The sequence below is a fragment of the Trachinotus anak genome, unplaced genomic scaffold, assembly GCF_046630095.1.
Source record: "Trachinotus anak isolate AG129_WGS33_773 ecotype Australia unplaced genomic scaffold, CSIRO_AGI_Tana_v1 ptg000011l, whole genome shotgun sequence".
In the NCBI taxonomy this organism is placed as follows: domain Eukaryota; kingdom Metazoa; phylum Chordata; class Actinopteri; order Carangiformes; family Carangidae; genus Trachinotus; species Trachinotus anak.
In genome coordinates, this window is record NW_027273862.1 from 3,274,814 (window position 1) to 3,302,520 (window position 27,707).

At 40.2% G+C, this 27,707-nt stretch overlaps 1 protein-coding gene across 1 annotated transcript; it reads left to right on the top strand.

Moving 5' to 3' along the window:
* The first annotated feature begins 18,023 nt into the window (after positions 1-18,023).
* On the top strand, positions 18,024-24,372 carry dhcr7 (7-dehydrocholesterol reductase). Its single transcript, XM_071489344.1, has 8 exons — positions 18,024-18,158; positions 19,034-19,142; positions 20,415-20,637; positions 20,780-20,870; positions 20,974-21,187; positions 21,339-21,543; positions 22,243-22,374; positions 22,718-24,372. The coding sequence occupies exons 1-8, from the start codon at positions 18,086-18,088 to the stop codon at positions 23,180-23,182; spliced, it is 1,512 nt and encodes a 503-aa protein (XP_071345445.1). The 5' UTR covers positions 18,024-18,085; the 3' UTR covers positions 23,183-24,372.
* The last annotated feature ends 3,335 nt before the right edge of the window (positions 24,373-27,707 follow it).

Here is a 27,707-nt window from a genome sequence, read left to right on the forward strand (position 1 = left end):
CTTGTTTTTACAACCAGTGGAGTGCCCCCTGATGGTCATTAGACAGAATGATGGTTACGGCTCTTCAGCGTTGGCTTCCCTTTTCAGACTTGGGGTTTAAGTCCATTTTTATATACAGTCGACAGATGGCACCCTTTTGATCCATGCGCCTGGCACAGTGACTGTTTTTTCTGATGTTAAATTAGCAAAAGGAGATGTGTACAGGTCTTGGACTGTTAAATATAATAGAGCCCTAAATGTTAAGCAACAGTCACTTCCAAGCCATAACCAAGCCCTAGCTGCTGCTTTGCACTGCTAAAATCCTGATTTTATAACTGCTCTGTCATCTGTTTTGTGAATTCAGCTACTTGTATGATAATAAGCCAGGGTGAAAGTTAGCTGCTTTGTTTGCTGAGGGAATTTCTGACCTTGTGCTTGCATTGCAATACTAGCAACTATGGTTAGTTACATAGTAGTTACGGCTAAAGTTGCTAGATTTGTCACTAGGTCCTTTTTGAACAAATTTGCAAAAGGGGCCAAATACACTACATTGGCAACATGGCTTGTTCACGCCAAATCGTTTTGAAAAAGGCACTAGGGGAAACTCCAACACTCGGCCGGCTGAATAATGGTGTGACCTTATTAGTCAGTCAGCGACGGAACCAGTTGATAGGCTTGGTCTGGATGTTACGGTCTAGCCAAAAATAGAATTCTTTCTTTCTCTTAGCAAGTTTAATATATGTTCACTGTTTATTGTGATTTTTGTGATCACAAACAACATCAGAAAACTCTAGTGAGTGACCCTGAGAAAATGTATCAAGATGGTTGTCATGCAAACAGTTATATAACTGTGTATACAGCCAAAAACTAACTACAAAAATGTTTTTTCGAGGCAGTTCTTGCATGGGTAGAAATCCATTCAGTCAGTGTTTGTTGACTAATGTGGATCTGTGTCCATGACAGTGATAGTGAGTGTTTAAGCATTAAACATTATGGTTTGGATAATATTCAGTTATTATTCCAATATGAAAAATAAGAAAACATCATGAGGAATAGGAAATATACAGCTGCATAAATCAGGAAGAAAAAGAGCAGGTGTCTGTGGACAAAATGTACTGTACTCACAGAGTATTCAAGTAACTTGATCGTGTGAGCAACCAGAATGATGTTTAAAAGGTCAAAGGTCACAGTGCACAGGATATTCTTGTGACCACAGATGGATCATGTCGGAGAGAAGTGCTTGGAAACAGGACAGCCACAGAGAGTGGTGTGGGATCTTTTTCTTGTATCGGTTTCAGGCATTAAGACGTTATGTCACATGATAACCTCATATCAGAACACGTTGTCCTTATATTACATTTTTATTGGAACAGCCTTTGTGTTGAGAAGCTTCAGAAGCGCAGAGGTCATGACTCCAACTGAAAATAGATTCCAAATATGAAATTCCCAAGTTCAACAACAGATCTTTTTTGTGTCGTTGTTTCGTTAATGACACATTACAAGGTTTCCATCAATCTGCTCATCAGTGTCAAAAAGATACAGAACATTTTTTTTTTTTGCCTAAAGATCTAAAAAAATGTCTCGGATTCCAGAGAGCAGGTGACAACAAGCATGTGACACAATGTGTTATGTGTATAGGGACAAGCTCATCTACGCACTAAAGCTCTAAGCTCATGCCAAATTGTCAGCATCCTGAGACAGATGGGCAGGGGAGAGCACACGCCCATGAGCTCTATATGTGTACATGTTTGTGCATTCATGTGGTTACAATGGTCCTCTGTGGTGACCTTGTAAAAGGAAGGATGTAATAGATATCATACAGCCGGTGAATTCTTGCCTTAAACTAAACATCTCTGTGTGTTAATGTTTGTCCTGAGAGTCACACGTTGTCTTGTCCTCTCTTTGTACAGTTCTTTCATACACCCTGTCTCTGTCCTGTAAAATGTGCTGGTTCACTTGGACATGGCAGACAACTGAGGAGCCCGTGGTCTTTGGTTCTCATTATCTCCCACGAGGCCTTTCCTGAAAATGATCACATCAGTGTAGAAAGTAAACATACTTCAAAGAGTCATGGAAAGAGTGTGGGTGTATTAACAGATGTGTATGGTAAAGTGACAGATTCCAGCCAGGTTAAATCAATTTGACAAGATTTTACTGCATTCCTCACAGTGGAGCCGTGCTTTCTATTTAAAGGTGTCTCAACAGAGGGCCAGGCAGTCCTGTTTGTTTGCCTTCATACTACTGTTTTTCTCACCTGTTATCCTGTTGGTATTGGACCCAAAATCTACCCCTTGTCACGATTTTATGTTCATAATAGGAATGTCATTTTCTACATATTTTAATTTCTTATGAAAGTGAAAACGGGGTCTTGGGCCTGCAAAAATTATTAGCCGATAACCACGTGTTTCCACGGGAACTGCCATCATAGGTTATGTATTTTTTAAAAATTGGTTTAAAAGTTATTTTTGATCCAGTGAATAAAGATAGTTTTGGTTTATTAGAAGTTAATTGCTGAAATCTGGTAACGTGGTGACGTGAGTAAAATAAAAGTCAAATAGGTCAAAAAACACAAGCAGTGAGACGACCAGAGAGCCTGGCAACAAGTCAACAGTTTAACTGAACTGTTCATTTATATCAGTGGCTTTCAACCTTTTTGAACAACGATCCCTGCAAAAAGTTGGGGGTCACAACCCCCTCCTTCTCGACTCACCCTTGAAACGCATTGCAGTGACCCGTTTCACTTGGGCACCCAGGGCACCCTGCCCTCTAGGCACTGGTTTTTACACTGTTGCGCACACACGGAGCTCTGGTCGTGTTTACGAATGAGGCACAGACTTCATAGCAGTGGAAGACTGAGCGACCCTCTGCTGCCAACACACACTTCTCTGCAGGGGCTACTGTCACACAGCTGGTGACGCTTGTTCGAAGCCAAATCTGTTGGAGTCGCCAGCACCTTTTGCGCAGTTGAAATTTATGGTGTTACATTACTTTCAGTTATCCCTCATTCACATATCTCTTCTTGGTCCGTATCCTAAGCTGCAAGACCTTTAGAGAAGCCACTGCTCCATATTCAGACAATCTGCCACCAAATCTGTTTTATACTGACTTCATTTTAACATCTGTATGGGAGATTTACTGGAAAAATCATCCTCATTGAATATTTATGGATTTCTTTATTTGTTATTCATTGATTTATTTACTTTGAAAACCATCCTTCAAACCACGGAAATAATCTCACAACCCCCTGAGAGGTTCCGACCCCCAGGTTGAGAACCACTGATTGAGAGGTAAAACCCTGAAGTGATAGTTGGGGTTATTTGACATGAGGTTGTATGAGGGTTTGTGTGAGTCACAGTGATCCAATGAGTTTTTGAAAGTGGCCTTTAATATATATATAGTGACATGCACACGAACAGCTGGCGAACACTGTGGTCGTTCTTACTCTGACTGGAGGAACGCATTCGCAGTTGACATCTTTGACATCTTTTTCACCCTTGATGAGTTTACACCCCTGAATAATATAAACACAAGAAGGCCATGTATCCTCATATAACCTCATGTGAGCATGAAATTTGAAAGCACTTCCATCCACCACGCTGTCACTCGTTTGTACCAGAAAATCTCTGCCATATCCCGTTTATGTAGTTTGATGATTGTGGCTCAAGAGCTCAAATTTTACTTTATCTATCCACAGCAACTGTTGCCAAAACTCTGGCTGATCCAGATGTTGCATTCCAGACTTCAGACTCCTTCAGTTTCTTCTATCTAGACCCACCACTCCTGCGTCAGCTAGAAATCGCTACATTTATCTTTTCTTTCTGGGTTATCAGAAGGTTTCTTTTGGTTTGTGTCCCATAATTGACATTTCTAAATTACATTTTGAGCAATGTAAATAAGTTGTCAGTGCTTTAATAACTTATTATATCCTCACTGACGAGGGAGGAGCCCATGATTGTGGACTTTTACCACAAGGTTTGAAGAAATGAAATGAATGAAAATGTCATTAGCTGACCTGCCCAACGTGTCTTAATTAAAGCTTCAATGACTTGATGAACACACACACAAAAACACATACAAGATAAAGAAAAATGGAATTATTTCACCCTGGCCTATTTTAAATGCATGTTGTGGCTCTTTGGGTCGTACTAACTTTGCATTCCCCTCCTCCATTGTAGAGATTCAGGTAAACAAGGACTTGCACAACCCAGTACACTGTATATTGGGGTGACTGCTGTGATCCTCCCACAGTTTTCCAAATAAACATGACTTTAACATGACTCATTTCATCGTTTGTGTGGTGGTTCATAGTTTACAGGCAGGTTGGAGGACGGAGGAAGCGTAACTCTAAAGCGTATTGAGTCAGTCTCATCCTCAGTGTATTCAGCCTTCCACACAAATGATCCTAGATGAACTTCATTTTAGCAACAGGATGTGCTGTCTTCATCCACCTTTGTCCTCAGGTGCTAAAACTCCTCCTACTCCTTTTCACAGATTACATGTAAAAGTATGTGGGTAACAGTTTGTCAGGGTTTGCACCCATGACTTGTCTTTGTGAGGCAGTGGATGCTGGTGTAGAGCACAGAGGCTCTTTGAGCTGTGCCATCAGCTCCTGAAACTGTCTGGAGCACTGCTCTGTGATGCAGTGATTCTGGGAGATAATAACCAATATCTTATCAGGAGCCAATTGACTGAGTGTGGTTGAGGAGCTCTTTGGGTTTGGTCTATTTCCATTTTTTGGGGGAACTTTGCAGATGTCTCAGAGGGAGCTTTGCCTTTAGGTTTCCCTTTGATGGAAGCTGAATGCTCCTTCCAAACAGCACACTCTCTCTGATTCTGCGCCCCTTCATCTTCCTCAGGTTGGATGAATGTTCAGAAGCAGCTGTAGCTTCTTGTTACTTCCTGGAGGAGGCTGAAGACTTCATCAATACAACAGACTCCCTCTCATTTTGGTCTTTCTCTTCTCTGCTACAGACACATGAGCTGGCATGAAGGATATTCCCATGTTCTTCTAGTAGTAGTTGTTTGTTCATGTTCATGTTGGGTGTACTACCAACTGCTGATGACAGTAGTAGTAGGTGCAGCCAGGAGAGTGCATAGCTCTGTCATTGCCAAACAATCCTACAGTTTATTCCCCCAGATTATTTTCTGAATCTGCACCAAATTGTATAAACTCACAGATTTCAACACTATAAATATGTTCAACTTTCATCATCATGGTCCAAACATTATTTCTGGAGGAATAGCACCAAAATGTAGTGGGTTTTTTCCTGGCCCATCTTCCATCCTTCTAACAAGTTTGGTGCAAATGAAAAGTGTACAAAAATAGAGTTGTGAAGTGGGAGGAGCTATTTTGGGCATCCCTGGTTTGGGAAGTAAAAGCCAGAGCATTTCTACAGCATGAAATTCTCCTGGTTAAATCATCAGAACAAAATATTAAAAAGTCTTTTAGAAAACTTGATAAAAAAAAATGTAGGTACAGATCGATGAACATAAAAACCTTGAGGTAGACTAAACTACCAAGGTACATCTGTGAAGAAAAGCCAGTCACATTTTGTGCTAACAGAGGCTGAAAGCTAAAGATTGCAGTGTTTAAAAAGTCATCTCACTTTTATAATTCTTGGGAACTTATGGGTGATTTTAGCAACTATGGTGCTATAAAAATGAAGCATTTTGAATTCACTACTGCTCTGATTTGCAGTTCTGGCTGGCCTCTCTCAGATGGTCCAGAATGATGAAACTCAGATGGTCCAGAATGTGGTTTTCGATCAACCTAAAATCGTAAATGTCACTGTGCTGCTCATAACCCCCCCCTGGTACAAATTAAAGTCATCAATGCTTGTCTTCACAGTGACTTCTGGGTCAGCAGAGATCTACTTGAACTCAACCATACAGGCTTATGGCCCACTATGTTCCTCCAAGGAACATCGTCTGACATTGCCAAACCTGCACACAACAGTCCAGACTGTTCTCCTCTGTGGTTTCCTGATGGTGGAACCAGCTACTGAATGATATCAGAGCAGGGGCGTCCCTCTCTATCTTCAAGAATTTCTTGAGAACTCAGGTCTTCTGAGAGCACCTCCTCTCCTGACACCTCTAACACCCAACATGCCTGACTAGCTCATGCACTTCCCTCTCCTTTTGCAGTTTGTCTTATTGAACAGATTTAGTACTTTCTTCAAGGTCTCCTGTTGTGTTAGTGTTAGTGTTGCTCTTCACTTGTAAGTCACTTCAGATAAAAGTCTGGCAAATCTTAATTTAGATGTAAACAATCATTTATTAATTGTTATTAAGGGAACTTGGAGAACTGTGAGCTCTCTTTTTATGATGTGAGGCAAACTTGTTGAAAGCTGAACTGTTGATGTCAGCCACCTGCAAAAATCAACTGATTAAGACGGTAACAGCCCTTAAAGCAAACAGCCACGTGCATTTGTGTCCATCAAAATGTAATTCATTTGTAGAAGCACATCTTAAAGAATAGAAAGGATTTACTTAGTAATCAAACTGTTACGTCCATCCCCTTTCATTCATTCCTTTAGTATTCCTACAAGTTTACATGATTATACTTCAATCCATTCACATACTGTAACACATGTATCTCAGTGCTGACATTTTTTTTTCCATGTCATTTTTTGTTGGCCCCTGAAATAAAGAGTGCAAACAACATATGGATGCACCTTAAATCTCCAGATTAAAATGATCTTTCATAACTACCCATTTGAACAATCACTAGCTATAAAAAGCTTATCTCAGTGAGTCAGAGAATCACTCTCTGAATCATTCACAGCCTAAACGATCCCACCTCCTTCAATGAGTTATGGATTCACCATCATCAGCTCCATCTGCACCTGTTGCTCTGCTCGGGCTGAATAAAAAAAAAACTTTTTAGTATAAAATTTCAGTCTCACATCTGTCGTCAGTGCAGACAGTACAAACGTTTCTATTCTATATTTTCATCAGTTGGTGTCAAAACACTGTCTGCTGCTGTCTTTATTTTTTTAACAGTAAGCTGAGAAACCGGAGCCAATACGCACCTGCTGATGATTAAACTGGATGACTGACCACAGGCGCAACAGTGAAGTACACGCAACAAAATGATGGAAGAGAAGCATTTTTTATAGTCTCTTAATATTTATTGTGTGTGAAATGTGTGTGGGGAAACTGCTGAGAAGATTAGTCGGTGGCTTTTAGAATCATATTTTTAGAAATGCCCTAAAAAAGAGTTGGCATAATAAGATGATTCACATGCTGCGGTGAATCACGTACAGGGTGACAAAGCTGAGCCTGTGTGGAGTCAGTGTTGGAAGCAGTGCTGTTTGAAATGAACATGTTTCTTTGTCGATAGATGAACGTCCAATAAAAGAGGCTGAGTCACATCCAGTGAAGAGAAAGCTTCGGCCCACAGTACCTCTGCTGCCATTCTGCATCACAGGCTCCTGTCGCCTCAGAGAATTTAGAAAAGTGTACAAATGACTTCAGGTGTTAATGTCACGAGTGACTTTAAAAGCTTCACTCCCCATTTGTCTTTAGTCATATTCTCTCATATCAGATTCATATTTGGCAGACATGAATATTCTTGCAGGAAATTGTCAAAGTCATGTTTTAATGCCAATTTATTAACCACTGCTGTTTCTGTGAACACTTTCATTAAAGATTATTAAAAAATGATTAAAGGCATTTTCACATACAGGACATATTTGATAACTGTGCATCAGATAAAAAAATGTTTTGCTTATTTCTTAGTAATAAAGAATATAGGTGTGTTTTATGCTAAAAATTACAAACATTATTGATACAAACAAACCATTAGAGCATTAGAAAAAAATCAGTGGCTAATCAATAACTAAAAGGTAGCTGTTTATATTAGTCTATACTGAAGTCAAAGCAGGTTCCAGATCTGTGTTGTGGTGGGCTCTGCTGATGCGCTCACACACACACACACACACACACACACACACACACACACACACACACACACACACACACATCCTTCCCTAGGTGGGGTCAGAGGTCAGATGTCAGCTGACCATAAAATGAGATGACAGGGCGTTTCTTTTCAGAGGAAGCAGCAGAAATTGAGCAACTGATGTTGCCTACTGAAAGCAGATGTGAGGCGTTCTCAACACAACAGTATCCTGCAGTATGTGAACTTTTGCTGGTGAGTTGCTGTTTTAAGAAAGTGATTTATCATCAGCTGGAAGAGCGAACAAGAACTTTCTGTTTTGCTTCGGCCATAGAGGAACTAGGACCAGCAGTGACCTTTGATACAGCAGCATTTGTCCAGCGATATATAATTACAGGAAGCAGATTTTAGATGGTAGATATGAGATTAGACTGTTTCAGTGACTGATTACTGAATAGTCATGACTTTGGTTTCATAAATAATAAAAGAAGAAACAAAAGAGTGAATAATGTGACATAGCAGATATGAGAGGCAGACAGAGGAACACACTACAGTCTCAAAATGTTCTGTTTTTGATCAGAGATGCTGATTCAACTCTTCTTGGCAGTGAGTAAGAAGAAGCAGCTGATTCTGTTTGCAGCTTAGTATCGTAAGAGTTACATCCATACAATTCCACAACTCATGATTTATGCTGCCAATGGAGGGAGGTCCCGTTATGTAGCCAAACACAGGGTCAAGATGGGTGGTGAATGAGGGTGAAGCAGGTCTGACCATCATGCTGGAGACCCAGGTTTTTACACTGTCATAGACCTGCAGTTAATGGTTTCCTTTCTTATTAACTATATAACCATCATCTTTCCCCAACCTTAAACCTGAGAGATTTAGCTGCCAGGCCTCGCCAAATCTCGACCATAGGTTATTTGCCATGACAACATTATTTCACTTATGATGAAAAACAAATGTTTAACCTTGTTTCTTATATAAGACAGATCATGAGGGAAATAAACAGTCAACACTATGACTGCATGTTTCCACCTTGGAACTGCAGTGAATCAATGACAGTCTCATAAAAATGGACAGCCAGGGATTCATATGTCACATAGCTAAGGAACCAACTTGGGGATGGGGTTGGGGCAAAAAAAACCTGAAACCTTTCTCTGTCTATACAGAGAGCCAGAGTTTCCCTTAACACAACCACTAACACCGTGTCAGCCACTGCCAGCTACAGCTAACAAACAAAAGAAACAAATAAAAGATTCCAACTATGCTAACCGTTCTGATACGTCTTTTGGTCTCAACAGACTCCTCAGCTGAGTCTGGGTCTGACTGAAGCTCAGACATGTGGCTGAGTGATGTTCCCTCCTCTGACCATCTTGATACTCTCTGCTCTTTTACCTGTAAACCTGGAGCAAGCAGTGGTGGGTGGGCACAAGGCCTGATCCAGATTTCTCACTGAGGATGTGAGTGTAGATGTGCTTACAGCCCCAGTTTTCCCTCACTTATTACGTGGGAAAACCATGTTTAAAAAAATATTAATCGTAGCAGAATATTTTTACAGTTTAGAACATGTCTGGAGAGGAAATCTAAAAAACATATTGGCATTAGATATGAAAAACATTTTCATTAATGCGTTCCAAGGTTTTTGTCCAAAACCAGTGTTGTTGTCCAAACGCACTGAAAAAAATACTGGAATCCTACATCTAAAAACCGTCAGTTTCAACATTAGATCAATGTACTCTGCACTTGGAGAAATGCTGCATGTCTCTTCCCATAATCCTGGGATACTGGACATCAATCTACATGAGACTGTTGTAATTTTTCTGTCTTTACCCCTGCATCACTGTCACTCACTTCATCTCATCTCTCCTCTCTTCTTTTTTATGCAGTCACGATTTTCAATCTTGTTTCCAGAGTCACTTCCTGTCTGTGTGCTGAGTAAGTCCCTGTGCCTGTCAAGTGTCACAGCAGACAAAATACAGAGATGCAGGGAGGGCAGAGGGAGCAAAGATTGGCCAGCTCAAGAAAAGGATTGTGGGAGGTTGCCATAGAGAAGGGGAGATAGAGGAGGGAGAGGAGTACAGGAGAGACCCCAGTTTTTATTACCCTGCACCCCTCCTCCTCCTCCTCCTCCTCCTCCTCCTCTTCCTCTGTATGGCAGAGCAGAATGTAGGTCTGTGCTTGCCTACAGCCATCAGCAACAATCAGTTCTGCCCCAGTTACTGACGCATCTCACAGACTAAACACACACACACGCACATACTTCACAACAGGCAGAACTACACAGACGCACACTATGCTTACAGAAACACACACAAACAGAAGAGCCTCAGAACACACACACACACACTCACACACACATGCTGGTGTACAGATCTGCAACAGGCCTGTACACATGTACATGGGCATTTGAAGATGATCATATTTCACACACTGTAACAGAGATAGGATATATTACTAACACTATGCTTATTAAAATATTACCACTTTGGTGCACGTCTCTGATCCAGACACACACACACACACACACACACGCACACACACACACACACACACACTCACCAGTCTGGCAGCACAGCTGTATTTTCTTACCAGCTGTTAGAAGTTTTGAAACACACTGATTTTAACTGTTGAAATGTGAAGAATGTTTTTGCAGTGAGTTCACAGAATTTGGGCAATTCTTCAGACCTAACTCACATATAAATGTTTTTAGATCGCAGCTGTGACAGCCATCATATGTACTGTATGTCTTTAAATATCTTTAAATGTTACAGTTCTAAAAATGCTCTACTGAAACCCAAAATGAGCATAAAAATAAGTGCACTGTTCTGCTCTGTTGCTATTTATATACAAACTGACTGAAATCTGATTTGCAGGAGCCTAAGAGGCCAGTCTAACCTTTACGTCAGCGTAATTAAACTACGTTCTCCTCAAGTGACATTTTGTTATGAGCAAGTCAGTGTGAAAGAGTTGAGCTGGGTGATTCAAACCACAAACAGACCCACAAGACCTGGTGGAGCTCTCCTCCCTAGAATTCATCCTGTGTCTGGGCTTTTCTTTTTTTTTTTTTTTTGTCAAATATTGATGTGAGTGAAGAAAACAGTATAAAATAGCATTAAGTACACAAAACCAACAACAACAGGAAGTTAACATTTTGTTAACAGAGTTGACTTAAATGGCTGCTGTGCGTATCATGACCATTTGGTCATTTACAGCTGACACTCTGTTTGAGTGCTTGGTGAAAATGCAGCTCACCATCACAACTTGTCCAAGCACGAGTTCGCCATGGCAACGGTGGTTGCATGAGGCACTGGATGTGGCTCCCATCAAGGCCGGTGTTTTGGAAAACGCTGAGTATCAGTGGCCTAAAATAAAAGAAGGAACTGTTCGGGGTGTGTTTGGGTGCCATATGAGTTTCTACATCACTTTCCCACTGTTGGATTTAACTGAGCTGCTGAAGTGTGGTCATCTGAATGTCAGCAATCTTTTGACTATGTTAAGTCTCGACGAGGTGCTCATGCTCCAGGTAGAGAGCGGCTATGTCCGAGTGGTGATGACCAGGGAGAGGTGAGACCGGGCGGCTGCTTTGAAAAAAGTTTCACAGTTGCTACCTTCACTTTAGAGAAAGAAGCTTTAGCACTGATCTGGGCCCTGCAACATTTTGAGGTATATGTAGAAGTGGGAGTCACCCCTCTCTTGGCCTACACAGACCTGTGATGATGGTCTTTGTTTCTGCAGGTGATCTTGACATTTGTCAAATTAAAGGAACAGCCAATGTCATCATTTTTGTTTTTTTTCCTCTCCTTCTATGTTTTATTTATGGGGTTTTTTGTAGTATGTTTGTGGAGCCCTGTCTTTATTAGGGGAGTGATGATCCTTACCCAGTCTGCCAGTGTGTGTGTGTGCATGTGTGTGTGTGTGTGTGAGAGTGTGCTGTCTTCAGGTATGTATGCTTTACCTGTGCTGTCTTTCCTAATCGCAGTGAGATGGCCAATCAAACACAGAGCACCATGGACTCAGTGCTCCTTCCCGTATAAGTCCTCGTGATCAGTGTGGATCTCTTTGTCTCTCTCACCTACACCTGCAGCCTCTTTCTAGCTGTGTTTTCACACCTCAGAGCACCCAACACTACATTATTCAACCTCTTCCACAGTTACACCACTGATTCCACCGACTCCCACACTTCTACTACTACCTACTTCTTTTGTTGGCATTTTTGTGCCTATTTCTGTCACAGCCCACAAACAGGGCTATGACCTACAAGGACATTTATTGTTGCAAAAAGAATGAAATGGATATTTGTATAAGCCAACGACAAGAGCCTGTTGTTACACATCTTCATCTAATCAGTACATGACATTGTTTGTGAATTCATGTTGGTTAGTGTTTACTAGAAAAGTCAGAATGGATGAGAGTTTGTCATCTGAGATGTTGCCTTGAAGACTGTAACTTTTCAGGATTAGGGGGAAAAACACAGAGGGAAATGATCAGCGTTGGATGTTGTGGTGACAGTGTCACAAGTGATGAGGAGAGAAAAGGAAAAAGGAAAAGGAAACATCTCACGGTCTAATTTGATTGACTTTTGCCACTGTGTTCTGTATATCTTCCTGTGTACTTGTTTCCGTTGAGGCTCCAGGCTTACAGGGGGAGTGTCTTGGTTCAGTTATTGTGTTGTAATTCTCCTCATAGACATAAGGACCCACTGTGCATAGAGGATTCTTGACATTAATGGCGACGTGGACGACTGAGGCTTGTTTCTCATGGGGTTGCAGCGCTTTTATAAATTCACAAACCAGGAAATGAACACAGCACTGTTTCCAGGTCAGATCAGGAACAAGGGCAAAGACAACGTGTGGTCCTCTTTCAACTTTTGACCTTCCCCTTTACATTAAAGCAAAGTACAGTATACTGTAAAAGCATTTTATTGTGCCATTTGAGACAAATTTCCTCCTGGAACATGTAGGTTGAGTTGTGCTTGTAGCACATAGGACACGCTCAGGGCAGAAAAAAGAAGTGGTGCACAAATTTAATTATTCAAAACAAAACAAAATCATGGACTTTTTTTTCTCTTTTTTTTTTAAATAAATGTATCATCATCTGTCTTTTCTGAAATCCAACACAGATCAAACTCAGTACAGCAATGGTACAGATCATCTGTACTTACATGACACACTTAGAAAAAACATTGTTGGCTGTAATTAAATTTCCTGTGTTGGATTTTATTCTCACTGTGAAGTGACTCATCATGGTGCCCATGTGTGTTGCCTTCTACAGGCCCCATGAGATGAGAGTGTGTGTTTTTGTTTCATTACATCCTGTCAACATGGTCACACACACATTACCTCCAATTTGTTTTCTGCATATCCTGAAGTATACATTTCCATAACATGCAGTACAAAAACTGACCAGTGTTTATTTTGTAACATTACCATAAATATATCATATTTGTCTAATGAGTATGAAAAATGTCACCACAACTATTTAATATTTATTTATTGAGTTCATGTGGTGCCCTTTTTGTGCAAAACATTTTATGAATTTTCCATGACATCATGCTACTTTTATTCCTCATCCAACTTTTTTTTTGGGGGGGGGAAATTATATACTGCCCTTTGTAGGCTTCAAATGATACAATGTAATGATGATCAGAAACATTGCAGCAAAATGTAACAGCTGAAACCTTGATTTATTCCTCACCCTCTGATATATTCTTTCCACCAACATCAAACTCTCACATTTCCTTCTCTAACACCACGGCCTCAAGGCTAACACCAGTTCTGAGGAGGTGAGAATATTGAATGGCAATAAATTCTATTCAAAATATGGCGAAAGAGACACAGAAATGTAAATGCTTTCTAGTATTAAGACAAAATAGCCTTAAAAACTTAATGTTGATGACGAAGCTGATGGTGAGGCTAACTAAGCAGGAGACGGGAGGAGGAGAGGACATTTACATCGGGACATGAGAGGGGGAAAGGAGGAGGACAAACACAAGAGAGGATCTGCTCTCTCATTAATTTTTCACTTTCATTTATTGTAAATTATTTAACAGCCATGTTGCACTGCGTCTCCAATACAGCGTGGGCCTCTTTTATTCATTAGACACTTAAACACAAACAAAGGGACACGTGCACACCGTCACACACACCAGCCATGCCCAATCTTTGTAGTGCATGAATGCTCAATATTCATACATTCAGAATATTGGACGTACAGTACATACACACACTGTTATGCATACAGACAGACTTGTACCATCCCAGGGGAGCTGATTAGTGTAAGATTTGTCAGGCAACCTGCTCCCCTACCCACATATCTGCTATACTTACACACCACCGCTGCCATCTCTTTTTATATTGTTCACACACACAGACTGCGCAGGCCTCCCTGCACTTGGTAATAATGCCATATTCCTTTATATTAACTTATTCAGTTTGTTGAATAACTCATGAACTGCATACATTTGCTGCAATTTCATAATAAGAAATAGTCAAAATGATGCAGACATACATATGCTCTTACTGGGGTTGCCATGTTCTATGTGAAGAAATAAGGGACTAAGGGTATTTTCTACTGCTCATTTGCAAACTTCTCCAATTCACTTGTAGGCTATAACTAGTCTGGTTTTACTTGACATAACATTATTCACAGCACTTTGAGGACATGGTGTATAAATGACATGATGTGTACCAAATATGGGGCCCTGTGTACAAAAATTGCCAATGTCAATATGGGACAGGGTCCCTTTTTTGTTGATGCAGCATTCTATTTTCAAATATGGGATGATCCCGTATTATATGGGACAGATGGCAATCCTAGCTCTGACCAGGTTTGAAGGGGCTATTTGTAAGTTTTCTCTCTGGTGTCTTGCCAGGAGGAGGTGGAGGTGATTGTCTCTTGACAAGAGCTTTGGACATAGTTGTCTTTATAACACAAGAGGTTGTAACATGCCTTCTGAGCACCGCTGCATCCTCAGGGAAGACGGGAGGCTACAGTGAGTCGCTATCATAAAGTGACGAGACAGGCCGGGGCTAGCTGGTTAGCATGCTAACTACAGTAAAAGAAAAGACATGATAAAGACAAGACTTAACATTAGGAATGAAGTTTAATGCTGAACTTGTTACATTTCTTCTAGACTGGTAAGTAAACAGCTGTTCATGCTAATGTTAGCGGTGCAGCAACCTCTGTAGTCTTATTTAGCCACTTGTTAGCAACCACCCTTTAAGAGACAAAAAAGCTCATAGAAATCACGACTGGGGTATTTACTGAAGTATTTTATGTTGTAGAATAAATCCTGAAGATTGCTTGACCTTGAGTCAATGACAGACCTTGTTTCCTTACTATATATTTCCTTATTTAAGTGCTAAACTGCAAAGTAATTTCCAGGTTTGAGAACTTACTGCTGCGGCACTCTGTAGCTTACAAATGGCTCCTTTAACGTGAAGGATTGACATTGTCCATTTAACATTGAAATTTAACACATTACATACTTAAACAAACACTTAGATACATTTATCTGCAGAGGTAATACAATTTATTAACTGGCCATGTGAAAACATCACATTTTAGTTTGTCTAAACCCACAAACTTGTGTATTCTATTAACAACATTAATATTTCTTATGTACGTGCATGTCTTGTTGTATCCTGACCTTAATGTGTTTAACTTAGCGGCTGTATAGTCATTCGTTCGTTTGTTTTGATGAAAATAATGCATTTTAAACTGAAGTGGTGACAACAAACCAAGACATTGAGAAGAAGTTCCTGTCACTGTGTTTCGATTCATAAGGAGTAATATGAATTTAATCTAAACCATTGAATCCCAAAATGTCAAACAGATTAACAAAACTCCTCAAAATGAGCAGATGGGTGCATTTTTCACAAGGTAACAGAAGGTACCAAAATCTCTTCTTTGTCTCACACTCATTGTAAAGCAGCGCTGTCTGCTGCTTGGCCCAGATACATCATACTGTCTGGATATGGCATAGCAACAAGGCATCTGATCAAAGAGTATAGAAGAGAGGAATGGAAAAAGAGAAACAAAATAAGGACTGTGGAGACAGACAGAGAAAACTGGGGGAAAACAAAAACAGGGAATCACAGCAGGGAATTGGAAAGAGGTTAATACAATAGCAGAATGTTTGAAAGTGGAAGTGGAAGACAGAAAATGAAAAAGAGGAGGCTAAGGAGGAATTTCTTTTTAGGGAACCAGTAGATCTGGAACTAAATCAGTACTAAGTTCTTTTGTCTTGTTAAATTTAGTTTAATGCCACATATATTTAAACTCTTTAGATTCATTGAATGAGCAATGCTCATTGGCAGCTACATTTCTTACCAGCAGTGTCAGCATTTTGAATACTTTCAGGAGTGTGTTTGGTGTTGATTATGTGAAAGGGATATTCAGCGGTGGAATGTCTAACTTGGCGCAAAAAGCCACAAGTAATGAGACAGGAATTTATCCCCACTCCCCATATTAGAGCCAGTAGTGCAAAGAAAATACCCCTAATCAGATGTCCACAATTCAACACATTCCCAGTCGATATAAAAATAAACATACATGTTTTTTAACAGATTTGGATAGTGCTCAGTCCTGTTAAGAAAACCATTTAATAATTAATCACAGTGACCGAAATCTGTAAACACAAGTGAGATAAGAGTGAGTGAGTTTTCTCAATGAAAGGTTGATACGTTCATACAAATACCTGTTTCTTTACAAGGCAAGATAATGAAATAAAATAACATGTGGACGTGGTTCATTTTATTACCCCCTAATGATAGCTTTATTCTGCTCTTTTTTTTATAGCAGGTTTGGTGCAGGAGTCCATCATTTTCAAATGCAAGATGCAGCTCTGTCCAGCCAACAACCTCTTGATATTTACTGTGGGTGGAACTCTCTGCCTGTGTTCTTCCAGCAAGATGACCAGTGTTCAAATACTGTGCATGTCTCGCTCATATGGGAAGGTGATGGTGATGTGGGTTTAATGACTTTTGTCCACTTTAACTTTTCATTTTATGCAACTACCTGTTTCTGTCACAGCTGAGCACTACCATCTAGTGGTTAGTTTATGTACATGCACCTGGAAATACACGACCATGGACCACCATTCAGGAATATGGATCCAAACACCTTTTTCCTGGCGCTATAGATAATAGCTATTCCACTGATTAGGGTAGATTGAAAAAGTATTGAAAAACCAAAAAATAAATAGTAAATAAAATGTTAAAGAGGTACACTTAGAAGTAACTCCCCACCACTGTATCCACTCATGACAAACACATTATACAATATTGGAAAATAAAATGACCTTCATTTCATTCAGGTCGTGAGAATTTGTGCCAAAGTGAAATTGCCACAACTTGGACCCACACTGACCTTTTTTGTGCTTTCTGGTCAGCAAAGGTGTTCTTGTGTCCTGGATCGTGACTGTACTTCTTGAGATTGTATGTTCCAAGTTTGGAGTGGCCTGAAATTCTATACAAACATTTCTTAAATACTATTGTGTTGAAATAACTTAAACAGTGTAGAATTATGCATGTATATGAATTTGGACCAAAATATTACTGGCTTGCCCATTACTTGGACAGAAATGCCTCTGTCCAAATATGACATTTCTTCGACTGGCATTCAGAATTAAAGGGTGACGTGTTTTTTTTATGTGCATGGTTTTGCTATTGAAGATGGCATAATACATTTTTTGTCAATATTCATTTCCTAAAAACAGCACATACACCCACATATATGTGGTTGATTTCTAGTAAGTGGCCTACATTTCATTGATGTGCTTTCTAAAATCATTAGCATTGTGAATTTGTTGTCTATCAACTGATTTATAGAGAGACACAATAAAGAAATAACAATCTGAGCAAAGGTTAGCTGTTTATTTCTTTATGTATTTATCATTGGTATTAATGTGATATAACAACCTATTATAAAAAAGCTATGATGGCAAAGGCCAGAGTCTGGACTCAGAAATAAGATCATAATTACAACTATTTCATAATGTTGCCAGTTCACTGCATATATTGGCTGAACCATTCAACCACTGCAAAGCTTGTCAGGTGCTGGTGGTTCCAGTTAGTTATAGCCAATCAGAGGCCAGAGACAGCTCCCAGGCCCGCCTCCATGTGGATACTATTGGTGGAATTTTAATACGTAGTGGCGTTATGGGCGGAGTCTTGGGCACCACGGAGAGTTTTGTCGGGAGGTTACATGACAACCTGTGCCAGGCCCGGGAAGGAAGAGGAAACGAGCAGCCTCACTTACACTGTACAGTTACTTACAGGTGAGTGTGTTACCGTCTTATAATAAACTTGTAGCAGCGTTTTAATCCGTTGTAATGTGTGTTTAACGTTACTTTATGTCCATAGTGTGGTGTTAAATAGGCACAGAGGATGTCGGTCGTCCATCCGTTACTCCAGGTAGCTAGTTAACGGTCATTTTGCATCACAAAAATGGCTCATGCGAGAGACAAAAAGTCTCGTTTATTTAACATGTATTCCAATAATGACTAAAATGTGTAGCCGTTGTGGACGTTATGCAACGGGTCACTCCCCTTTCACACACTACATCTGTTTGTGGGACAAGGACAAGGACATGTTGGACTAAACACAGGCATTCAAAGCTTTCTGTACAACACGTTGAAGTTCTGTTGTTCGTGTAGCGTTAGTGTAAATAAGTCAAGCTGACCTAGCATTACCTTGTGTGTGTGTGTGTAAAAGAGAGAGAGAGGTATTTGCAGCTCCAGAGAAAAGAAAACCTTTTATTTCAGTGAAATAGACATGGTGGCATCAGTCTGCTGTACAAGCTAGCTTTATCAAGCTGACTTGTTATCTTCCAAGGAACGTCCACTTAAAGTACCTCAATTACCTCATTTGTTTATCAGTGTGTAGCTTGTGGAACTACATGTATTAACCTGCCAGGATATTTTCACTGTGGGTCATTTGTTAAAAGAGTACCTGCACACTACACTCAAACTGTGACAAATGAGGAAGATACCAGTAACATCTGTTTTTAATGGAGCCATTACTTATACCTTGTATTGTTATTTTGGCAAATGCTGCTGGGTGTTGCACTGTTTTAAAATGACTGTGTTGGTGTCCAAAGTACAGAATGCAACTGCATAACTGATCTTAACCTGACAACTTGACCCTTCACCAGAGATGAACGGTGCAGTGGCGATGGAGGCTGCCAGGAGACGAACCCAACCCAGTACCAATGGGAAAACATCTCAGCACAAGGAGCAGCCAGCGCAGTGGGGGAGAGCATGGTGAGTTGTTATCTCACAGGTTTCTATGGGCTGTTGTATTGAAAGCTCCACCACAAGTTTGTCACAAAGCTTGAACAAAACCATCAGGATTTATTGTCAAAGTACCATGAATATCTGTAAAATATATTCCGCCAATCCATCAAGTAAATATTGAGATATTTAACAGGATAAGTGAGAAGAGGTGAACATGAATGTCTACAAAATTTCATGGCAATCTATCCAGTCCATTGTCATTGTCACTGGTGCCTTCCTGCTATGACAAGCCAAACTGGATCTAAATCAAATATAACAAAGGCAGAAGGCCAAAGATTGGTTTAGTTCACAAGTTCATTATTTAGTTCATATTTACTAGTTGCTTGTGCATTGCAATTTATTGCTTAATACAGGGCTTTAAGTTCTCCAGCACACAGAATCCCAGTGTGGGGGTGTTTTATATTTGAAAATAGATAATTGTTTGTCTATGGAAATTTGAGGAATATGAATATATATGTGTGTTTACAGTCATAAGAAACCCTATATTTTGAGGTAATAAAGTAGACCTACCTTATTTATAAAACCTTGCTTTACACTTGCTTTACACTGTGGCTACTTTGAAAAAGCACTGCAATAAATAGACCATTTGTCTTGTTGTGATCTTTTGGATTAATTTTGCAATTGTTTGACAACAGAAATCCAATTATGCTGCATTAATGCTGCAAATTGTAGTAGTAAGTGTGGTATGAGCATCTAAAGAGGGTTATGGTATCCAGCATGCTGGCTCAGTGGGAGAGTTTCATGGGGCAGGTTCATTTCTAATGTTATTAATAGCAATTGTGCTTTTATTAAAATAACAGTCAAAATTGCAGTATGCTGAAAGGAAAGTTTACTGCACAACACACAGTGCCTACTTAAAGTGACGCATTTTTTTGCTTTAGCTTGTTATGAAGTAAATGTTGAAAGGAAGTGTGTCTGCCATTGTGCAACCAAAAGAGAAAGAAGATGGCATTTTTGTTTTCTGTGGTAGGTAGCTATTGGTAGCTTTCCCCAGGTAGTGGAAAAGATGGACGTTGGAACAACCAGACTAACTGTGAAAACTCCGCCTGGGAAAAAAAAGAGCCCTATTGTCGGAGAAGGCAAAGAAGATAATGACACAGTGGCGCCAACATAGTACCACCAGAGCGGGAAAAGTTGAAAAGATGTCTGTTTCCACTTAGAGATGTGTTTTTGTGCGATGCATTAACTTACTCATCCGTCCTTATGCTGTATCTGTTTGTGTGTCTGATTCATTCTCAGGGAGGTGGACTGGTTTTCCCTGATTAGCGTGATTGGCCTCCTTTGCTTTGCCCCATTCATCGTCTTCTACTTTGTGATGGCATGTGATCAGTACCAGTGCTCCATCAGCCAGCCTCTGTTCGAGTTGTACCGAGGAGAGACCACGCTTCTCTCCATCTGGGCCCGGGCACCCTCCTTCACCTGGTCAGCTGCCAAGATATATGGCATCTGGGTGGCCTTCCAGGTAAGCGAAAGGAGAGGAAAGAAGAGAAGTGGGTGAAGTGGGAAAGAATAAATATACTAGTCCATTGTCTTGAGCTGTAGCCAAACAGGAAGGGACTGTGGCAAAAGCAGGCAAGTCAAAACAAGTTCTGTTTGTCCCTTAGGTGTTCCTGTACATGTGTGTTCCTGATGCTCTCCATAAGTTTATTCCTGGCTATGTTGGTGGAGTGCAGGATGGAGCACGAACTCCTGCCGGTGATTAATACACCCATAACCATGCTCATCAGTCTACCGCACTTGTGTAATTAAGAATTAGAGTAAAATCCAAGTCTTCCTTTATTGTCTCCTCATTCCTCAGGCCTGATTAACAAGTATGAGATCAATGGGCTGCAGTGCTGGCTGATTACACATGCCCTGTGGTATGCCAATGCCCACTATTTCCATTGGTTTTCCCCCACCATCGTCTTCGACAACTGGATCCCTCTACTGTGGTGCGCCAACATACTGGGATATGCTGTGTCTACGTTCGCTTTTATGAAGGCCTACTTATTCCCCACCAACTCTGAGGACTGGTGAGTACTGATACACAGGAATGGATGACTCAACAGATTTCTACAGCAGGGAAGTTTTCTATATCTCCAAAATACTTAGATAACTTGTGCACTGTGATAGCACATAACTTCATCACCTAGTTTTACTCTCTCTGTTCTTATGATTCTGCAGCAAGTTCACAGGGAACGTGTTCTACAACTACATGATGGGCATTGAGTTCAACCCGCGCATTGGCAAATGGTTTGACTTCAAGCTGTTCTTCAACGGCCGGCCCGGCATTGTAGCCTGGACCCTTATCAATCTATCCTACATGGCCAAGCAGCAAGAACTGTACGGCCAAGTCACCAACTCCATGATTCTGGTCAATATACTGCAGGTGAGGAGGAATAAGGATGGAACTGGATTAAATGAGCTATTTGTAAGTTTTGCTATTGTTTATTAGCCAATGTTAGCATTAACAGCCGCTTACTCAACAGTCTCGCCAAGAGCCTCAGCCATCTTTGCGTTTACAATACAAGAGGTTATTATACACCTTCTAAACAGCAGAAGGAAAAGATAAAAATACTTCAATCCCAGGGTAAATGTCATTATCCACTGCCTTTGTCTTTGCCTCCATATCTATTAGACTTCTAAGTAAACAGCTGTTAATGTTAACACTGACTATGTAGCAAAAGCAAAACTTACAAATAGCTCCTTTAATATAAAGGTGTCAAACTCACTTCTGTGTGGTGATTCCGTGAAAGCAGAAGTGCTTTAAAATGGAAACATACCAGCAGATATCAGAAACTACCAGTTACACAAATCTCAACTTTAGCTTAACTTCTCTTTTTAGCTTTGAGTGTTTGACCTTGATAATGTGTTATCCTAGCCTCCTGCTTATAATGTCATGCTGTTCTCACAAATGTTGCATTATTTTGCAATGCATCTTTCACCTAAATGTGGAGAGTATGATTAGACGTGCAAGTGTCCATTCCAACTCAAATGTTGAAGTTAGAGGTTTAGATAGAGACAGAGACCAAAGCTCAGTAAGTCATTACAACAACTGGGTAACTGGCTCTGTTGTGTTTTCTTGTAGGCCATTTATGTGTTGGATTTCTTCTGGAATGAGGCATGGTACCTGAAAACCATTGATATCTGCCATGACCACTTTGGATGGTATCTGGGCTGGGGAGACTGTGTCTGGCTGCCATACCTCTACACACTGCAGGTAACAGATATACTGTGTTCTCACTGGCACATACACAGCAAGAATGATGTTGTAACATGACATTGTTATAATCACAATGGTTCTTGGCTGTATTGTTTTTGAAAGTAGAGTTGTTTCACAACAAAACTTTAGTGCTAATTTGTATTGAACTTAAATCTTGTCTGTCTAGATCACTGGTTCTCAAACTTTCACATAAAGGACCCTAAAACTGACACCAATAAGACCACAGACCCACAATATTTTGTCCCAGGGTCCCACATCTGATAAGATATTTGCTTTTATAGACAGATAATAGATCAATTAAGCAGCAAAAAATATAAATAAATATGCTTTTCCTCTCCAGGGTCTGTATCTGGTCTACCACCCAGTCCAGCTTTCTAATGCCCACGCCCTGGCTGTCTTGTTGTTCGGCCTTGTTGGGTATTACATCTTCCGCTCCACAAATCACCAAAAGGACCTCTTCCGCCGCACAGAGGGTTCCTGTTCCATCTGGGGCCGCAAGCCGTCATACATTGAGTGCTCGTACCGCTCCGCTGATGGCGGCGTCCACCGCAGCAAGCTCCTGACCTCGGGCTTCTGGGGCGTGGCCCGGCACTTCAACTACACCGGTGACCTGATGGGTTCTCTGGCCTACTGCGCCGCCTGTGGCTTTGGACACATTCTGCCATACTTCTACATTGTTTACATGACCATCCTGCTGGTCCACCGCTGTGTGCGCGATGAGCACCGCTGCAGCAGCAAGTACGGCAAAGACTGGAAACGCTACACAGATGCTGTGCCTTATCGGCTGATTCCTGGAGTGTTTTAGAGAGGAGGAGGAGTGTAAGGAGGGAGGGAGGGGTGAGAGGTAAGAATAAGATAGATAGAAAAATTATGTACATAATTGGAATGGGTTTTGCAAGATAAACATTTAAGTGTGTGTTTTATACAAGAATTCACAACACTTTATATACACAGCATTTCATGCATTGGTATTTCTCATGCATGTATAGACTGCTGTACGTGTGCATATACAGGTACAGTTCCGGAGGTTTTTGTTGATGTCTCTGCCTTAGTAAAGGCAGTTTGATACACCAGTCTGCTGTTTTTTTATGCTGTGACAATTTAACATAGTTAAACACATTTTTTTTAAAGTAGAATATATCCTTTGAGCTAGTAGGACCAAGCACAACTTAAACCAGCTCAGGTCAAAACCAGGACCAGAACCAGAGCCAGTTCTGTAGTGAACTGGTGTCTGTGACTCTTCTACCACAATGCTGTGACATTCCCATTATGTAGTTTAGAGTGTCTTATATGGCAACTGTATTAATTAATTTATCAGATTAATTAAAAAAAAAAAACAATAAGTCTGTCAATTTGAAATCCAGTTATTTATTATTTTCTCTTTTACATCATAAAAAATGTAACACCTGTGGTTTCCTTTTGACTGCTGCTCAGAGAAATAAGCAATTTGATGATGTCACTTTGCACTCGGGTACCCTGTGATACGGCTTTTGAATACTAAATAAGAGATCATCAATGAATGCTGATATATTTATAAATCAATATTAACTGGCTTAATTGACCAAATGAGCTTTTTGGCTCCACTGACGAGACCTGCCTCCATAAAAAGTAATGTAATCTTTGTATAAAGGTTGTCTGAGTGCTTGGATTTATTCACTGTCATTTGATCATCTTTGGTGAGAATTTCCCTCATTGTGGTTATGAGAGCATGTTCACATAATTCACACCTGTTATAGACGGGACAACAATTAACAACAACGACCAGCACTTTCTGTTCTATCTGATGAACTGACTAAGCCTGCAAAGCCTTCTGAAATGTAACTATTACACTGCAGGTAGTTAGATCATTGTATTTGCTCCTTGTTAAGTTTAGCGATGTCTTAGTTCTGTGTTGATAAAAATGTTTTTGCTGTGTTCGGTTTCATTTCCTCATACCATCACTGCCTTTCTTATACTGACAATGTAATGAAATAAAGTTGATTTTTTTTCTATCTACTCACGGTGCTTCTTTACTCTTGGAATTTTTCCCTCATCCATTCTCACATTTTCTATTCCAGTGATTGGGACCGTTTTGATGAAAAATCAGAGTGGCCATTAGCTTCAGTGTTGATCTTGAATGAATCTGTCAATATGATGTTATATATTTGTGAATCTTAGGGTAAAAGTTTCTCACACATCAGTAACAATAATATATGTACATATAATAGCATTGAAAGGTATGCCCCGCTCGCACTACTGCACTGGTTGATGGCCTTTTTAATTTCTAGCACTAGGGGGCAGCAGAGGACAGCTAATCCAGTGGGTAGTTGGCTAAAGAGAGTTGTATTTGTATGCAGGTGGCATGTTGTAATTACCATATTTGGAGTGGATTTATCTAAAATGATAGATTCCATATAATCCCTCAAGTGAGATCACACATGCAGTCATGTATCTGTAGCCCACTATAAACAGGAAACAGCTCAAAATGCAAATTTCACTGTCCATTCAACTATTTTTCCAAATAGGTTTTTGTCATTCAGCGCATCCAGATCTGAACCACTGCATTACTCTCTTACTGCACTCTCTCTTTTAAGTAGAAAGACCAAATGAGTTGTCACCATCATTAAGTTAGTGTAGTGGTGTGCATCCACAAAAGCTCAGAGAGGGAAATGCTGGATACAAAAATCAATAAAATTGCAAAACAAGGAGTGCAGTCACAGATCCATTTAGTTTTATTTACAACATTTCAACCACCTACTAGTCTTCCTCCTAATCACAAACTCTCCGTCACCTATACAAATAGTTTATATTGCTCAGACCCCTCTATACAAACCTTTCAGACACTTGTTAATAAAACACTCAAATAAGGCAAATAAGACAAGGCATTGTTGATTACACTGAACAGCAACCCTGAATGAAAATATACATTTCCGCTTATGAAGATAATCTGGTATAAACAAAACGTCCAGGACAGCTGCTAAGTGGCTCTTGTGGTGAGTCTGTTTTCTCAAGTGCTGTTTCCAAGGTGAAGGATGAACCTCAGTTTTTAGGCCTGCACGAATAACAAGTTAAGGAAAAAAATTTAATATCAATTTCATAATTTTTGGGCAAACTCCATCTCCCAATGAAGATCAAGTGATATGACTGAAGGCAATAAAAAAGCTACTAAATTGGCCTTGTGGTGAGACTGTTTTCTCAATGTCTTTCTCAGGATATTCTTTCAACAAAGGTATTAGTCTGAAATTCTAGGAGCTACCTTGGATCTACCATGTAAAAATAGATTTTTAATGAGGATCATAGTGGGTGAAGACATTGCAATTTATAATTTGACACCTCGTTCTCAAGTGCTTTAGTAATACATTGGACCTGAAGCCCTATTATGCCATGTAAGCACTGGCCTGCTCCCTGAACCGCACCATCAGAAGGTCTCCTATCAGTGTTATGGATGTAAATTAGTTAAGATAATGGAAGACTCATTGATTCCTCTTGCCTTTGTTCAAAGCTAATGCAATATGCACCAGATTCATTATATTGCATTACATGGAACCAAATTACTGTTCATTTGTTTTTTGTTTTTTTTTCAGGTTAACTGATTCTCAAATTATCCCTGACGGTGAGTAAGACTTGCATGAGACTGAAGGCGCGCCACTGTGCGATGGTCGGGTTCACTCATAACCACGTTGACAAATAGCTCTCTGTGAAAAGAGATGGAACTCTGAAGAAAGGGATGACACTAAAAGCTAGACTATTGAATTTGCAAGTGGGGATCATGCACCCGTCCATTTAAATGTCCAGTGTGCACAATAACTACATTGTGGAAGCCCCTTTTTTGCAGCTGCACATTCATCTGCAGTGAGGGGCAGGTGGGGGTCAGGGAGAAAGAAATAGCTGTAGTGAAGTGGGGGCTTTGATTGAGTGGCAGAGAGAATGAGAAGAAAAGACAGAAAGGGGAGTAGTAGAACGAGATATACAGACAGCACAATGGAATAGTTGGAGTTGGTGCCACTTCTCTGCTGAAGTTGGCTTGATTTCCCAAGAGGCCAAATTAGTTTTTATTGGTAGTTTGAGGGGTAAGAGACTTTGGGTGAGAGCTGAAAGCCAGGAGGAAAGGGGCACCTTAGAGGCAGGAAAATACATGGTTTGTCAGCAAACTGCAAGCACTGACAATTCAAGTGTACCATAAAATACAGCAGACCACTAAAGAGCATCCCAGGCCGCAGCAAGCCTAATAATCACATTGTGGTGGGCGAGGTTAGAAAGACTGGCTGCTTGTGGTTGGTATCAAAGGAGCAATTGTTGCTTTATAATGTTGATTTCTTGTGCTTGAGTTTGATGGTTACATTTATTACAACTGTCTTATTTCTTCTCCTTCAACAGTCTAGCAACAAAAGGGAGTCACTCAAATCTTACATCTGCTTGCTGGTTACACAGCCCACTGTCTTGATCTAGGCTGAAATACAATATATCTCTAATTGATGGACGGCCATGTGCACAGACAGTCAGTGGTGCCGGCAGCCATAACCCTGTACACACCGTGCATACATTTGTTTGATGATTTTGTTTGTTTAATTCGCTAAATGAGCTTCATGCCAACTATTGCAAACATTTTTGGAGATTTGAAAATGCAGATACACACTCTTTTATATGCTTATAACCCAAAAATATGAAGGGTAAAAAAAAATTGCAGTGTACTACTTTTTTAAAATTAGTAGAGAGAGAGATTAAGCAGATGACTTGCAGCAAAGGGCCGCTGCTGCAGATAAATATAAGACTTTAAGACCTGCACTCTACCAGGTGAACCATCAGTGCATAAATACATACAATACAATACATGCATTTTCTCACAGCACACAGAGTTAGTCAGTGTACTACTCACTGATAAACTAAACTAGTTTGGTTTCAGTTTGGTTGGTTTTTGGGTTAAATTGTGTCCTGTATAGATTCAAGCTCCACCATGGGGTTGACATTCATCGTTTAGAGTGAGATGTTTCTACAGCTACTGGATGGATTGCCAAAAAAAATTACATTCATTACATTTACATTCATTGGTGACCCTCTACGTTTCCATATAGTAGCATCATTAGTGGAAATAATGCTAATATAATTACAATAAACTAATGACATTTTTCCAAATTTGACCAAATAAACCTGCAAAACTCAAGACATTCCCATCAGTTTTAGCACAACTTTGGATTTAGTGCAGGCTTTAAGTGAAGCCTCTTGTTTTCTTCTACTTCCTACTTCAACAGTCCAACACCTCCGGTTCTCGCATTGTACATCTGTCTGACAACAAAAGCAGCCACTCAAGTCTTCTTTTGTTTTTTCTTTATTCTTCCACTGATCTTCCTTCC

What these genes read in the sequence shown, in the direction of transcription:
- dhcr7 (XM_071489344.1), top strand. Translation starts at nt 18,086, where the DNA reads ATGACAACCTGTGCCAGGCCCGGGAAGGAAGAGGAAACGAGCAGCCTC. An exon ending in CACTGTACAGTTACTTACAG is followed by an intron (nt 18,159 to 19,033) that starts GTGAGTGTGTTA and finishes ACCCTTCACCAG; the next exon opens with AGATGAACGGTGCAGTGGCG. An exon ending in TTCTGGTCAATATACTGCAG is followed by an intron (nt 21,544 to 22,242) that starts GTGAGGAGGAAT and finishes GTTTTCTTGTAG; the next exon opens with GCCATTTATGTGTTGGATTT.